Here is a 15,802-nt window from a genome sequence, read left to right as displayed (position 1 = left end):
TACAAATATGTTACAGAGTATAAATTGCGGACAGCAAGGGCACCAATAGGTTAAATCTCGCTTGTATCCCAGCTGGTCTGGGGATAGTGAGTCTTGTGTTAGGTCTGCTTAACTAAAAGATTAAACCTAAATTGAACTTTAATCACATACAGGAGGCTCTTGCACGGTCCCACTACTCCTAACCCTGCAAGTGTAATTATTGAAGTTTTCTATAAACTGCAATAATTACCTTGCAGAGTTAACTCCACCTCTAGTGGCTGTCTACTAGACAGCCACTAGAGGTCACTTCCTCCTTCATAGCACAGGAAACCTGTGCTAGAGCGTCGCTGGATGTCCTCACGCTGTGTGAGGACCTCCAGTGTCGCTCATTTCCCTATAGGAAAGCATTGAAACTATTTTTTAATGCTTTCCTATGGGGAGACGTAATGCACATATGCGGCATTGCCGCACATGCGCATTAGGTCTTCTGGGCCGGTGGGCGGGATTAGTCTCGCCCACCGGCCGACGCAATACAGAGGAGGAGCGTCGCGGAGGAGGAGACAGCGGCGAGGGACATCGCCACTGCCTCGGGTAAGTGACTAAAGGGGTTTACACCCCTTCAGTAACTGGGGATTGGGGGGTGGGAGGGAGAGGAACCCTCCAGTGCCAGGAAAACGGATCGTTTTCCTGGCACTGGAGTTTCCCTTTAAACAGAACTTGCAATAAAGAAAGCCTAAAAGGGGCTCTCTTTACAGGAAGTGTTTATGGAAGGCTGTGCAAGTCACATGCAGGGAGATGTGACTAGGGTTTATAAACAAATGGATTTAACTCCTAAATGGCAGAGGATTGAGCAGTGCGGCTGCAGGGGCATGTTCTATACACCAAAACTGCTTCATTAAGCTAAAGTTGTTCAGGTGACTATAGTGTCCCTTTAAGTAAATGTAGTCATCATAATGGAGCAGAGAGTAATGTGATTGGGAGTAAAATATATATTGTTACATACATAGTCTTATATAAGAATGTTTACATTTGCAATACCCAGACAATATTTATTTAATTCACTGTAGCCTTAAAAAATGAATACAATGAATGCAAATCAGAAGGGAATTCATAAGGTGATTGTTAATTTTGCTAAAATAGCTGAGAACAAAGAATTGCGGAGTGGAGATTTTTTTCTGACTTTGCTACAATTGTTTACAATTTTCCTGGTAAATTTCTCATGATTTATGGTTTAGTTTATAACCCTGTTTTTACCATCAAGGCTGGTTGAGCATCATTGGAAATGTATTGAAAAAAAACAAGTCTCTATGTCCTTTTAAGCAGAATGCTGTGCTTCTGGCTCTGTGTATTAACCATGCTTTCCATGTAGACATATTCTGTTTCACTTCTTGTTTTAAAATATATATATATATTTGTGTGCTGTTTCATACATATACATTGATTGCAAGTTGTGACACTCTATGGTTGACCATGTAGTGACTGACATGTCCTTATAATATATTTTCAGCACATCAAAAAAAAAGAAATTAAAAAAAAAGAAAGTCAGGTGTCAAGGTTAACATTCTCTATTGTAATCTGAAGATATTGTACGTTATTCTTCTATGTTTTTTTTTCTATACTAAATGCAAAGTATTATATAATATTTAGGAAAGCAACAACAAAAATGAAATCAAAAGAAAAATCGAAAGCTATTGGACCTATCCAAATTGTAAGTAATAATACACGATCATGTTTGTGCTTATTGGATTGGCTTCTAAATAGACACACGGTATCCAGGAATACTGTACCAGTTTGGAAAAAATCAAGCATGAAATATACATATTAGATTCCAACATACATTGGTAGATGAAAACTGATTCAGATTACAGGTTTTAGTACAGGGCTAGGCAACTTTGCCAATGGTGGGACTCTAGGTCCTCCCCCCCTAGTTAGATACAGCAGTAAACTAATCCAAGTCTCACCCTAGAATTAATGACTCTGGCTATCTTTCATTCTCACACAGGCACAACAAAGGTAAAACACATAGCACCACTTCTGGTCTGTCTCCCTCAAAAGCTGCCTTCAAAGTGCCTGGAAGAATCCTGTATAGATTGTTTTGCTTCTCCTCTTATCTTCTCTTTATTGGTCCATTGCCACTTGATCTGTGAATAAAATGAAAATTCAGATGCTGTCCCCATAATCGCCAATCACCTGTTTTGTTCTACCTCTGGATTAAACAAGAAATACAGTCCACATGACACTGAACTCAGTTTATCATGGCAAATTAAACTCCTTGTTTGCACCCCACAACAAACTCCAGCTTCCAATTCATCACCCTTTTTTCTGGTGCCAGAAATTATACTCCGAATCATGAATCAAAACGAGCATGCTCTGGCTTGCACGAATCGGTTTCCCTGAAATTCTCGTGTGCACCAATTTGAAAATCAGAATTTGAGCTGATCGCCCCAAATTCGTCCAAACTGCAGTTCAGCCCCACATAAATCACCAATTCTAGTGGAAACGTGTTCAAAAGGGCTGTGGGTGGCGCCCCATTTTTGACTAAAATGAAATAAAAAATTTAAAAAAACTTCTTTCAAAATTATGAGGTAGTTTTGAAAAGGAAGAAAAACACATTCTCTGTGTATAGACCTCGCATATATAGTTTATGCTATCAGCATTTCTGGAGTAACTCTGTCTGTGAATTTCAGGCCTGCCATTGGGCCTGTTTTCTAGGGATGTTATTAAGTAACAGCATCACAAGGTGACGTTAAACCACTTTAAAGTGATGGTTCCTTCTCAAATAAATGTATATATGTATTGTGTTAAACAGTATTGGTTCATGGAGCACGTCAGAGATACAGTCAAGTGCCATCTTTATCAGCCATCACTGTTTGTCAAGTTAACAATGAGAAACAGATTCATACTGTGTTTCATTGGATGTTACTCTCATTAATAATACATTGACACATTTCTATTGCACAATTATAATGTGCAGTTAAATACCAGATTTCACATGTAATGTAATGCTACGTAACTGCAGTATGTGCTTAAGTCTCTTTTAATATGTGTTTTCTTTTTATGTGTGCTTTTGCTAGTTTCGGTATGCAGATGGGCTGGATGTTTTCTTAATGATTGTTGGCTTCCTTGGGGCACTTGCGAATGGTGTGGCCCAACCACTAATGAACCTTGTGTTTGGTGAAATGACTGACAGCATTTTGTGCCACAACTCCTCGCAACAAAATTCATGTAAGACATTCAACCACATCATCAAATCCGCTCAGTGACACTAGCGGAGTCAATTCTTAAGGATAAACACCAAAATCTTTCAAAATAATTCATATCCCTTTATTATAGATTTATTGGTCCTAAATTATATACATCACATCATGTTTTTAAATGTATTATCATTGTAGCTGTTCTATTCATCAAGCCCACCCAACTGACCATAAGTATTCTTTTATGATAGTATTATCACTGCACTTACCTGGTGCAACGTAGACTCTTTTTAACCCCTTAAGGACACATGACGTGTCTGACACGTCATGATTCCCTTTTATTCCAGAAGTTTGGTCCTTAAGGGGTTAAACAGGGAAAATGTTATTGAAGGAATTTTGTTGAACTTGGAACATACCATATTGCAGTTAAAGAAGGAGTCTCTGAACAAATTATCCTATTCAATAGTGATGTCCCGAACGGTTCGCTGGCGAATAGTTCCTGGCGAACATCGCGTGTTCGCATTCACCACGGATGGCGAACATATGCGATGTTCGGTCCGCCCCCTACTACTCAGGGTCCCCCCTCCCTGAGCGGGTGGGGGCCCTAAAGTAAAAATAGGGGGGGAAGACCTATTGTCCTCCCCCCTGGCCCCCACCCCTGAGCGGTGGGTGGGAACCCTAAACACAAATTGGGGGGACGACCTAATGTCCTCCCCCCTGGCCCCCACCCCTGAGCGGTGGGTGGGGGCCCTAAATACAAATTGGGGTGGGACCTATTGTCCTCCCCCCGGCCCCCACCCCTGAGCGGCAGGTAGTGGCCCTAAATACCAATAGGGGGGGGACCTATTGTCCTCCCCCCCGGCCCCCACCCCTGAGCGTAGTCTGGGGGCCCTAAATACCAATAGGGGGACCTATTGTCCTCCCCCCTGGCCTCCACCCCTGAACGGCGGGTGGGGGCCCTAAATACCAATGGGGGACCTATTGTCCTCCCCCCAGCCCCCACCCCTGACCGGCGGGTGGGTCCCTAAATTCCAATAGGGGGGGACCTATTGTCCTCCCCCCCGGCCCCCACCCCTGAGCGGCGTCTGGGGGCCCTAAATACCAATAGGGGAAATGGCAAACATTGTTATACAGGGGAATATTCACTAAATGCCAAACATTGATATATAGGGGAATATTCACTAAATACCAAACATTGTTATACAGGGGAATATTCACAAAATGCCAAACATTGTTATACAGGGGAATATTCACTAAATACCAAACATTGTTATACAAGGGAATATTCACTAAATACCAAACATTGTTATATAGGGGAATATTCACTAAATACCAAACATTGTTATACAGGGGAATATTCACTAAATGCCAAACATTGTTATACAGGGGAATATTCACTAAATACCAAACATTGTTATACAAGGGAATATTCACTAAATACCAAACATTGTTATATAGGGGAATATTCACTAAATACCAAACATTGTTATACAGGGGAATATTCACTAAATGCCAAACATTGTTATACAGGGGAATATTCACTAAATACCAAACATTGTTATACAGGGGAATATTCACTAAATGGCAAACATTGTTATAAAGGGGAATATTCACTAAATACCAAACATTGTAATATAGGGGAATATTCACTAAATACCAAACATTGTTATACAGGGGAATATTCACTAAATGCCAAACATTGTTATACAGGGGAATATTCACTAAATACCAAACATTGTTATACAGGGGAATATTCACTAAATGGCAAACATTGTTATAAAGGGGAATATTCACTAAATACCAAACATTGTTATACAGGGGAATATTCACTAAATGCCAAACATTGTTACACAGGGGAATATTCACTAAATTCCAAACATTGTTATATAGGGAATATTCACTAAATGCCAATCATTGTTATACAGGGGAATATTCACTAAATGCCAAACATTGTTATACAGGGGAATATTCACTAAATGCCAAACATTGTTATATTGGGGAATATTCACTAAATGCCAAACATTGTTATACAGGGGAATATTCACTAAATGCCAAACATTGTTATACCGGGGAATATTCACTAAATAACAAACATTGTTATACAAGGGAGTATTCACTAAATACCAAACATTGCTACATAGGGGAATATTCACTAAATGCCAAACATTGCTACATAGGGGAATATTCACTAAATGCCAACCATTGTTATATAGGGGAATATTCACTAAATGCCAAACATTGTTATACAGGGGAATATTCACTAAATACCAAACATTGTTATACAGGGGAATATTCACTAAATACCAAACATTGTTATATAGGGGAATATTCACTAAATACCAAACATTGTTATACAGGGGAATATTCACTAAATACCAAACATTGTTATACAGGGGAATATTCACTAAATGGCAAACATTGTTATAAAGGGGAATATTCACTAAATACCAAACATTGTTATACACGGGAATATTCACTAAATGCCAAACATTGTTATACAGGGGAATATTCACTAAATACCAAACATTGTTATACAGGGGAATATTCACTAAATGGCAAACATTGTTATAAAGGGGAATATTCACTAAATACCAAACATTGTTATACAAGGGAATATTCACTAAATGCCAAACATTGTTATACAGGGGAATATTCACTAAATACCAAACATTGTTATACAGGGGAATATTCACTAAATGGCAAACATTGTTATAAAGGGGAATATTCACTAAATACCAAACATTGTTATACAGGGGAATATTCACTAAATGCCAAACATTGTTATACAGGGGAATATTCACTAAATACCAAACATTGTTATACAAGGGAATATTCACTAAATACCAAACATTGTTATATAGGGGAATATTCACTAAATACCAAACATTGTTATACAGGGGAATATTCACTAAATGCCAAACATTGTTATACAGGGGAATATTCACTAAATACCAAACATTGTTATACAGGGGAATATTCACTAAATGGCAAACATTGTTATAAAGGGGAATATTCACTAAATACCAAACATTGTTATATAGGGGAATATTCACTAAATACCAAACATTGTTATATAGGGGAATATTCACTAAATACCAAACATTGTTATACAAGGGAATATTCACTAAATACCAAACATTGTAATATAGGGGAATATTCACTAAATACCAAACATTGTTATACAGGGGAATATTCACTAAATGCCAAACATTGTTATACAGGGGAATATTCACTAAATACCAAACATTGTTATACAGGGGAATATTCACTAAATGGCAAACATTGTTATAAAGGGGAATATTCACTAAATACCAAACATTGTTATACAGGGGAATATTCACTAAATACCAAACATTGTTATACAGGGGAATATTCACTAAATGGCAAACATTGTTATAAAGGGGAATATTCACTAAATACCAAACATTGTTATACACGGGAATATTCACTAAATGCCAAACATTGTTATACAGGGGAATATTCACTAAATACCAAACATTGTTATATAGGGGAATATTCACTAAATACCAAACATTGTTATACAAGGGAATATTCACTAAATGCCAAACATTGTTATATAGGGGAATATTCACTAAATACCAAACATTGTTATACAGGGGAATATTCACTAAATGCCAAACATTGTTATACAGGGGAATATTCACTAAATACCAAACATTGTTATACAGGGGAATATTCACTAAATGGCAAACATTGTTATAAAGGGGAATATTCACTAAATACCAAACATTGTTATACAAGGGAATATTCACTAAATGCCAAACATTGTTATACAGGGGAATATTCACTAAATGCCAAACATTGTTACATAGGGGAATATTCACTAAGTACCAAACATTGTTATATAGGGGAATATTTACTAAATGCCACACATTGTTATACAGGGGAATATTCACTAAATACCAAACATTGTTATACAAGGGAATATTCACTAAATACCAAACATTGTTACACAGGGGAATATTCACTAAATGCCAAACATTGTTATACAGGGGAATATTCACTAAATGCCAAACATTGTTATACAAGGGAATATTCACTAAATACCAAACATTGTTATACAGGGGAATATTCACTAAATGGCAAACATTGTTATAAAGGGGAATATTCACTAAATACCAAACATTGTTATACAAGGGAATATTCACTAAATACCAAACATTGTTATACAGGGGAATATTCACTAAATGCCAAACATTGTTATACAGGGGAATATTCACTAAATACCAAACATTGTTATACAGGGGAATATTCACTAAATGGCAAACATTGTTATAAAGGGGAATATTCACTAAATACCAAACATTGTTATACAAGGGAATATTCACTAAATGCCAAACATTGTTATACAGGGGAATATTCACTAAATACCAAACATTGTTATACAAGGGAATATTCACTAAATGCCAAACATTGTTATACAGGGGAATATTCACTAAATACCAAACATTGTTATATAGGGGAATATTCACTAAATAACAAACATTGTTATACAGGGGAATATTCACTAAATACCAAACATTGTTATACAGGGGAATATTCACTAAATACCAAACATTGTTATACAGGGGAATATTCACTAAATGCCAAACATTGTTATATAGGGGAATATTCACTAAATGCCAAACATTGTTATATAGGGGAATATTCACTAAATACCAAACATTGTTATATAGGGGAATATTCACTAAATACCAAACATTGTTATATAGGGGAATATTCACTTAATGCCAAACATGGTTACATAGGGGAATATTCACTAAATACCAAACATTGTTATATAGGGGAATATTCACTAAATGCCAAACATTGTTTTGCAGGGGAATATTCACTAAATACCAAACATTGTTATACAGGGGAATATTCACTAAATGGCAAACATTGTTATACAGGGGAATATTCACTAAATACCAAACATTGATATATATAGGGGAATATTCACTAAATACCAAACATTGTTATACAGGGGAATATTCACTAAATGCCAAACATTGTTATACAGGGGAATATTCACTAAATACCAAACATTGTTATACAAGGGAATATTCACTAAATACCAAACATTGTTATATAGGGGAATATTCACTAAATACCAAACATTGTTATACAGGGGAATATTCACTAAATGCCAAACATTGTTATACAGGGGAATATTCACTAAATACCAAACATTGTTATACAGGGGAATATTCACTAAATGGCAAACATTGTTATAAAGGGGAATATTCACTAAATACCAAACATTGTTATATAGGGGAATATTCACTAAATACCAAACATTGTTATATAGGGGAATATTCACTAAATACCAAACATTGTTATACAAGGGAATATTCACTAAATACCAAACATTGTAATATAGGGGAATATTCACTAAATACCAAACATTGTTATACAGGGGAATATTCACTAAATGCCAAACATTGTTATACAGGGGAATATTCACTAAATACCAAACATTGTTATACAGGGGAATATTCACTAAATGGCAAACATTGTTATAAAGGGGAATATTCACTAAATACCAAACATTGTTATACAGGGGAATATTCACTAAATACCAAACATTGTTATACAGGGGAATATTCACTAAATGGCAAACATTGTTATAAAGGGGAATATTCACTAAATACCAAACATTGTTATACACGGGAATATTCACTAAATGCCAAACATTGTTATACAGGGGAATATTCACTAAATACCAAACATTGTTATACAGGGGAATATTCACTAAATGGCAAACATTGTTATAAAGGGGAATATTCACTAAATACCAAACATTGTTATACAAGGGAATATTCACTAAATGCCAAACATTGTTATACAGGGGAATATTCACTAAATACCAAACATTGTTATACAGGGGAATATTCACTAAATGGCAAACATTGTTATAAAGGGGAATATTCACTAAATACCAAACATTGTTATACAGGGGAATATTCACTAAATGCCAAACATTGTTATACAGGGGAATATTCACTAAATACCAAACATTGTTATACAAGGGAATATTCACTAAATACCAAACATTGTTATATAGGGGAATATTCACTAAATACCAAACATTGTTATACAGGGGAATATTCACTAAATGCCAAACATTGTTATACAGGGGAATATTCACTAAATACCAAACATTGTTATACAGGGGAATATTCACTAAATGGCAAACATTGTTATAAAGGGGAATATTCACTAAATACCAAACATTGTTATATAGGGGGATATTCACTAAATACCAAACATTGTTATATAGGGGAATATTCACTAAATACCAAACATTGTTATACAAGGGAATATTCACTAAATACCAAACATTGTAATATAGGGGAATATTCACTAAATACCAAACATTGTTATACAGGGGAATATTCACTAAATGCCAAACATTGTTATACAGGGGAATATTCACTAAATACCAAACATTGTTATACAGGGGAATATTCACTAAATGGCAAACATTGTTATAAAGGGGAATATTCACTAAATACCAAACATTGTTATACAGGGGAATATTCACTAAATACCAAACATTGTTATACAGGGGAATATTCACTAAATGGCAAACATTGTTATAAAGGGGAATATTCACTAAATACCAAACATTGTTATACACGGGAATATTCACTAAATGCCAAACATTGTTATACAGGGGAATATTCACTAAATACCAAACATTGTTATATAGGGGAATATTCACTAAATACCAAACATTGTTATACAAGGGAATATTCACTAAATGCCAAACATTGTTATATAGGGGAATATTCACTAAATACCAAACATTGTTATACAGGGGAATATTCACTAAATGCCAAACATTGTTATACAGGGGAATATTCACTAAATACCAAACATTGTTATACAGGGGAATATTCACTAAATGGCAAACATTGTTATAAAGGGGAATATTCACTAAATACCAAACATTGTTATACAAGGGAATATTCACTAAATGCCAAACATTGTTATACAGGGGAATATTCACTAAATGCCAAACATTGTTACATAGGGGAATATTCACTAAGTACCAAACATTGTTATATAGGGGAATATTTACTAAATGCCAAACATTGTTATACAGGGGAATATTCACTAAATACCAAACATTGTTATACAAGGGAATATTCACTAAATGCCAAACATTGTTATACAGGGGAATATTCACTAAATACCAAACATTGTTATACAAGGGAATATTCACTAAATGCCAAACATTGTTATACAGGGGAATATTCACTAAATACCAAACATTGTTATATAGGGGAATATTCACTAAATAACAAACATTGTTATACAGGGGAATATTCACTAAATACCAAACATTGTTATACAGGGGAATATTCACTAAATACCAAACATTGTTATACAGGGGAATATTCACTAAATGCCAAACATTGTTATATAGGGGAATATTCACTAAATGCCAAACATTGTTATATAGGGGAATATTCACTAAATACCAAACATTGTTATATAGGGGAATATTCACTAAATACCAAACATTGTTATATAGGGGAATATTCACTAAATGCCAAACATTGTTATACAGGGGAATATTCACTAAATACCAAACATTGTTATACAAGGGAATATTCACTAAATGCCAAACATTGTTATACAGGGGAATATTCACTAAATACCAAACATTGTTATATAGGGGAATATTCACTAAATAACAAACATTGTTATACAGGGGAATATTCACTAAATACCAAACATTGTTATACAGGGGAATATTCACTAAATACCAAACATTGTTATACAGGGGAATATTCACTAAATGCCAAACATTGTTATATAGGGGAATATTCACTAAATGCCAAACATTGTTATATAGGGGAATATTCACTAAATACCAAACATTGTTATATAGGGGAATATTCACTAAATACCAAACATTGTTATATAGGGGAATATTCACTAAATGCCAAACATGGTTACATAGGGGAATATTCACTAAATACCAAACATTGTTATATAGGGGAATATTCACTAAATGCCAAACATTGTTTTGCAGGGGAATATTCACTAAATACCAAACATTGTTATACAGGGGAATATTCACTAAATGGCAAACATTGTTATACAGGGGAATATTCACTAAATACCAAACATTGATATATATAGGGGAATATTCACTAAATACCAAACATTGTTATATAGGGGAATATTCAATAAATGCCAAACATTGTTATATAGGGGAATATTCACTAAATGCCAAACATTGTTATATTGGGGAATATTCACTAAATGCCAAACATTGTTACATAGGGGAATATTCACTAAATGCCAAACATTGTTACATAGGGGAATATTCACTAAATTCCTAACATTGTTATATAGAGGAATATTCACTAAATACCAAACATTGTTATACATGGGAATATATAGGGGAATATTCACGAAATACCAAACATTGTTATACATGGGAATATATAGGGGAATATTCACTAAATACCAAACATTGTTATACAATGGCTGGTTTAAGCCAATCAGAGTGCTCTTTGTCATTTTACACAGCGTGGGAAAATTCCAAAGAACTTTCCCACGCTGTGTAAAATGACACAAAGCACTCAGATTGGGTGGCTTGAAATCCATCCGATCACAGTGCTCTGTGTAATTTTACACAGCGTGGGAAAATTCCACAGAACTTTCCCACGCTGTGTAAAATTACACAGAGCACTGTGATTGGATGGATTTCAAGCCCACCAATCAGAGTGCTCTTTGTCATTTTACACAGCTTGGGAAAATTCCAAAGAACTTTCCCATGCTGTGTAAAATGACACAGAGCACTGTGATTGGATGACTTGAAATCCATCCAATCACAGTGCTCTATGTCATTTTACACAGCGTGGGAAAATTCCAAAGAACTTTCCCACGCTGTGTAAAATGACAAAGAACACTCTGATTGGCTTAAACCCACCAATCAGAGTGTTCTTAGCCTAATTGCAGGGCGGGGGAAGGCTTTATAAGCCTTCCCCCGCCCTGCGTAGCTAAGTCTGCGCGGAGCCCTCCATGGGTGAAGATGGATTATTTTTTTGCGCTCGGGTTTTTTATTTTATTTTAAGTTCGTCGGGTATGATGGCTTTTTATTTGGCCTTTTTTGGGGCTAAAAAATGAAGATTTTAGAAAAAAAAAGACATCAAATGGTAAGTTTAATTTTTTTTTTACAGGTTAATTATTTTATTCCCCACTCACTATTTTTAGGGCGAGGGGGGTAGGTAGGGGATAGCTTGTATTTGGGTGGGGGGGGAAGGTGACTAGGGGCTTGGGACCCCTAGTCACCTTGATTGGGGGGGGGGTCATTTAGGGCCCCCACCCGCCGCTCAGGGGTGGGGGGACAGTAGGTCCCCCCCTTATTTTTTTTTTAGGGCCCCCACCCACCGCTCAGGGGTGGGGGCCGGGGAGAGGACGGTAGGTGTCCCCCCCACCATTATTATCTAGGGCCCCCACCCACCGCTCAGGGGTGGGGGCCAGGGGGGACAGTAGGTCCCCCCCTTATTGTTTTTTTAGGGCCCCCACCCACCGCTCAGGTGTGGGGGCCGGGGGAGAGGATGGTAGGTCCCCCCCCACCATTATTATCTAGGGCCCCCACCCACTGCTCAGGGGTGGGGGTAGGGGGGGACAGTAGGCTGCCCCCCTTATTGTTTTTTAAGGGCCCCCACCCACTGCTCAGGGGTGGGGGCCGGGGGGGAGGACGGTAGGTCCCCCCCACCATTATTATCTAGGGCCCCCACCCACTGCTCAGAGGAGGGGCCGGGGGGAGGACAGTAGGTCCCCCCTCTCTTTATTTTGGGCCCCCACCCACCGCTCAGGGGTAGGGGCCGGGGGGGACAGTAGGTCCCCCCCTTATTGTTTTTTTAGGGCTTTTTTGTGGGTTTTACAATTCGCCTGCCTATTGAAGTCTATGGCGGTTCGCCGGGTTCGCGACATCACTACTATTCAATATTCAATCGACAAGCTAATATCTCATATATTACTTTAGTAATCAGTAGCTAAATCAGCCGACATTTTGTATAACACAAACAATTTCAGTGTGGGGAAAATCTTCGTAGGTGCTATCATGATATACCAGGTACTTGTTTTGGGTCGAGATTATTATTTTTATTTTTTTTAGAATTTTAAAGTTAGCTGCTCAATCGGAAAGAAACACTATAATCGAAAACTTGAGCTCTAGGCAAACTGCCGTTAGATAAAGAAAGTTATGACTAACATCTATGGAAAAATATGGAATATTAAGACCTGACTATTGCATATAAAAACGCACACAATTATGCCCAATCACTGGAAGACGACTTTGAAGACCTATGCCTGTATGAAGTGGTTGTTGGTCCCAGAATTATTTTTTTTTTCAAAAGCCAGGACACAGTCTACATGGGAAATGTGAACTAATTGCATTAAAACCTCTCTGAGCCTTTAACGATCTTTATCTACTGTTATTTGTAAACATTCTTTATTTTTCTGTACATAATAGCAGTTGCAGACGTATTTGTGATGCTACAACAGCACATACAAATAATATATAGGAGAGATTATGTGTGACATAGAAAAACAATGCACATTTTTATAGTAAAATTAGAAAATTAGCAAGTTAGACATGTCAAACTGGTATGTGAACGTAAGATTAAACAAGGTAGGTCTAAACACAGTCATGGATTATTTAGTGTATTCAAGCAAAATATATTGGGAGCCAAAAAGGCTTAGGTAAAAAGTGGCTGAGAGCAGCCTCTCATGTAGTGACCTAATACCCTGATAATCGCCCAAACATTCAGCCCACACCCCGTATTGGTAGTGCATAGTGCCACTGAGTAGGCTGAGGCCTACTAGCCTTCTGCTCAAGGTCCAGCAGGGTTGCTTGCTTTCTCCCATGACGTGGCTTCAATAGATCAAATCAGGTAGGATTTCTACCTGGAGCTAGGCCAGCTCTGGGTGCAATAGGCACAACGTCTGGCTGGTGCATCTGGTATTCGCTTGAGTGTATCGCCGAGAGTCAGTGTATGTGCTGAGTCGTGTAATCTGCTAGCCAGCTTGGCCCAGAGATCATCAAAGAGTTTATCCAGCTTTGGCAAGATGTGGGGTTGTGAGCTCTGTATACATGAGTCAGCCGCCATCTTGGATGGTGGTCAGTGCCCGTGGTGACTTGGTATGATGCTGGAATGGGTCCCAGTAAGAAGGGTGCCCTGATAACCCTCGCCAGTGGGGGGACAGAGAGAGAGCCCAGCTACCAAGTGTTCGCATCCTGTAGGTCAGAGACCGCGGGATCGGCCGAATCCCAACACCCTTGCCACCTGAGTAGCCGCAGATAGGCTGCCATAGAATCTGCCACCGGTAATCTGGTATATAGGAGGGCCATGCTGCTTAAACAGGTCTTATGGGACCAAAGGTATGTAGAGGCGATTAAGTTGTAGATTAGAAGTCCAAATATTCTGTAGAATACTCGGTGTGGCACGGAGCACAAGCAACGTGCGACCGCTCAGCTCGGCTGCTAGGCCCCGCTCCCTATCTACTATATTTTAATGTGTAATAAGCTTGCCAATTTTACTTTGAATTAAAGCGATAATATGAAATTTCTGTATCAATAATATATATTAACGGAAATCCTACATTTTCTTCTGAAAAACATTTTCATTTGTTCTGTGTAATATTCTATCTCATGGTCTACCTTAAGGTAATGATTCTGTATTAAACAATGGAACCTTAATCTCTGTCCTGCTCTAAATATTTACAATAAATAGTTCTGCTTGCAGATATTTCCCATTGTGATTGTTCTGCAACACATATTAGGGATGTCCAGCTAAATGTAACACAAAAAACCCTAAAAAAACTGTACTCTTGAAATACATATAATACCGTAGATTCTCAATGTATCACATGTTTCCTTTATTTACAGCTGAATGTGCACACTTCAAACCACTGGAAGAACAGATGACGGTGTAAGTTTATTTTTTATGTGGTGGTGGTGGTGACAGGCAGTAAGATATAGTCTGTGGGTGGGAGATTAATGTCCTTTTTATTGTTAAAACATTTCAGCAATTGGATTATATTACAAGCATAATGCTAATATTTCAAAATATTTGATATGAGAATGCATTCTGTAGGTGTAGAAAAATCTCCAGTATTTTTGTACAAACTAGTGTGTACCAAACAGGCTTTTTGGATGAGGTTCTAACATTCTTTAGAAAACATACAATCAGAGTGGATACAGATACTAGGATCTCAATATACACAGCAGCCTCTCATTAGGCACACTCCAAAGAAAGCCTAAAAAATGACAATATACAAAGAAAAGGTGGAAAATTGGGGCAAGCCCAAATTGTACACCAACTGAGGGCGCTAGGAAATCAAGATGTAGTGACTACAAGATAGTCAAATTCGACTATAAAAGTAACAAAATTTATTTTGCATAAAAATATATACTTAAAAAAACAGCACTATTGTGAGACCAGGAAATATTTACGGCACCATCCACTACTGAAGGTGAAGGTAGGTATACTCAAAGCCGTTTGGTCGCGACTCCTGGGGCTAGGGCATACCTGTAGTAGAAAACACCGTGGCGGTAATCAGGTCTCTGGGCTGTCATCTGCTGGCGGTGGTGACAG

At 37.3% G+C, this 15,802-nt stretch overlaps 1 protein-coding gene across 1 annotated transcript in view; it reads left to right on the top strand.

The window, feature by feature from the left end:
• The window catches only part of LOC134609036 (ATP-binding cassette sub-family B member 5-like), a 77,248-nt gene that overhangs the window by 20,098 nt on the left and 41,348 nt on the right, over positions 1-15,802 (top strand). Inside the window, 3 exon segments of the mRNA XM_063452392.1 lie at positions 1,627-1,687; positions 3,054-3,204; positions 15,094-15,136. Coding sequence (XP_063308462.1) covers positions 1,627-1,687; positions 3,054-3,204; positions 15,094-15,136 — 255 coding nt within the window.

Source organism: Pelobates fuscus, chromosome 4, assembly GCF_036172605.1.
Source record: "Pelobates fuscus isolate aPelFus1 chromosome 4, aPelFus1.pri, whole genome shotgun sequence".
Taxonomy (NCBI): domain Eukaryota; kingdom Metazoa; phylum Chordata; class Amphibia; order Anura; family Pelobatidae; genus Pelobates; species Pelobates fuscus.
The sequence above is the reverse complement of the archived record's forward strand: the minus strand, read 5'-3'. Positions and strand labels throughout refer to the sequence as shown.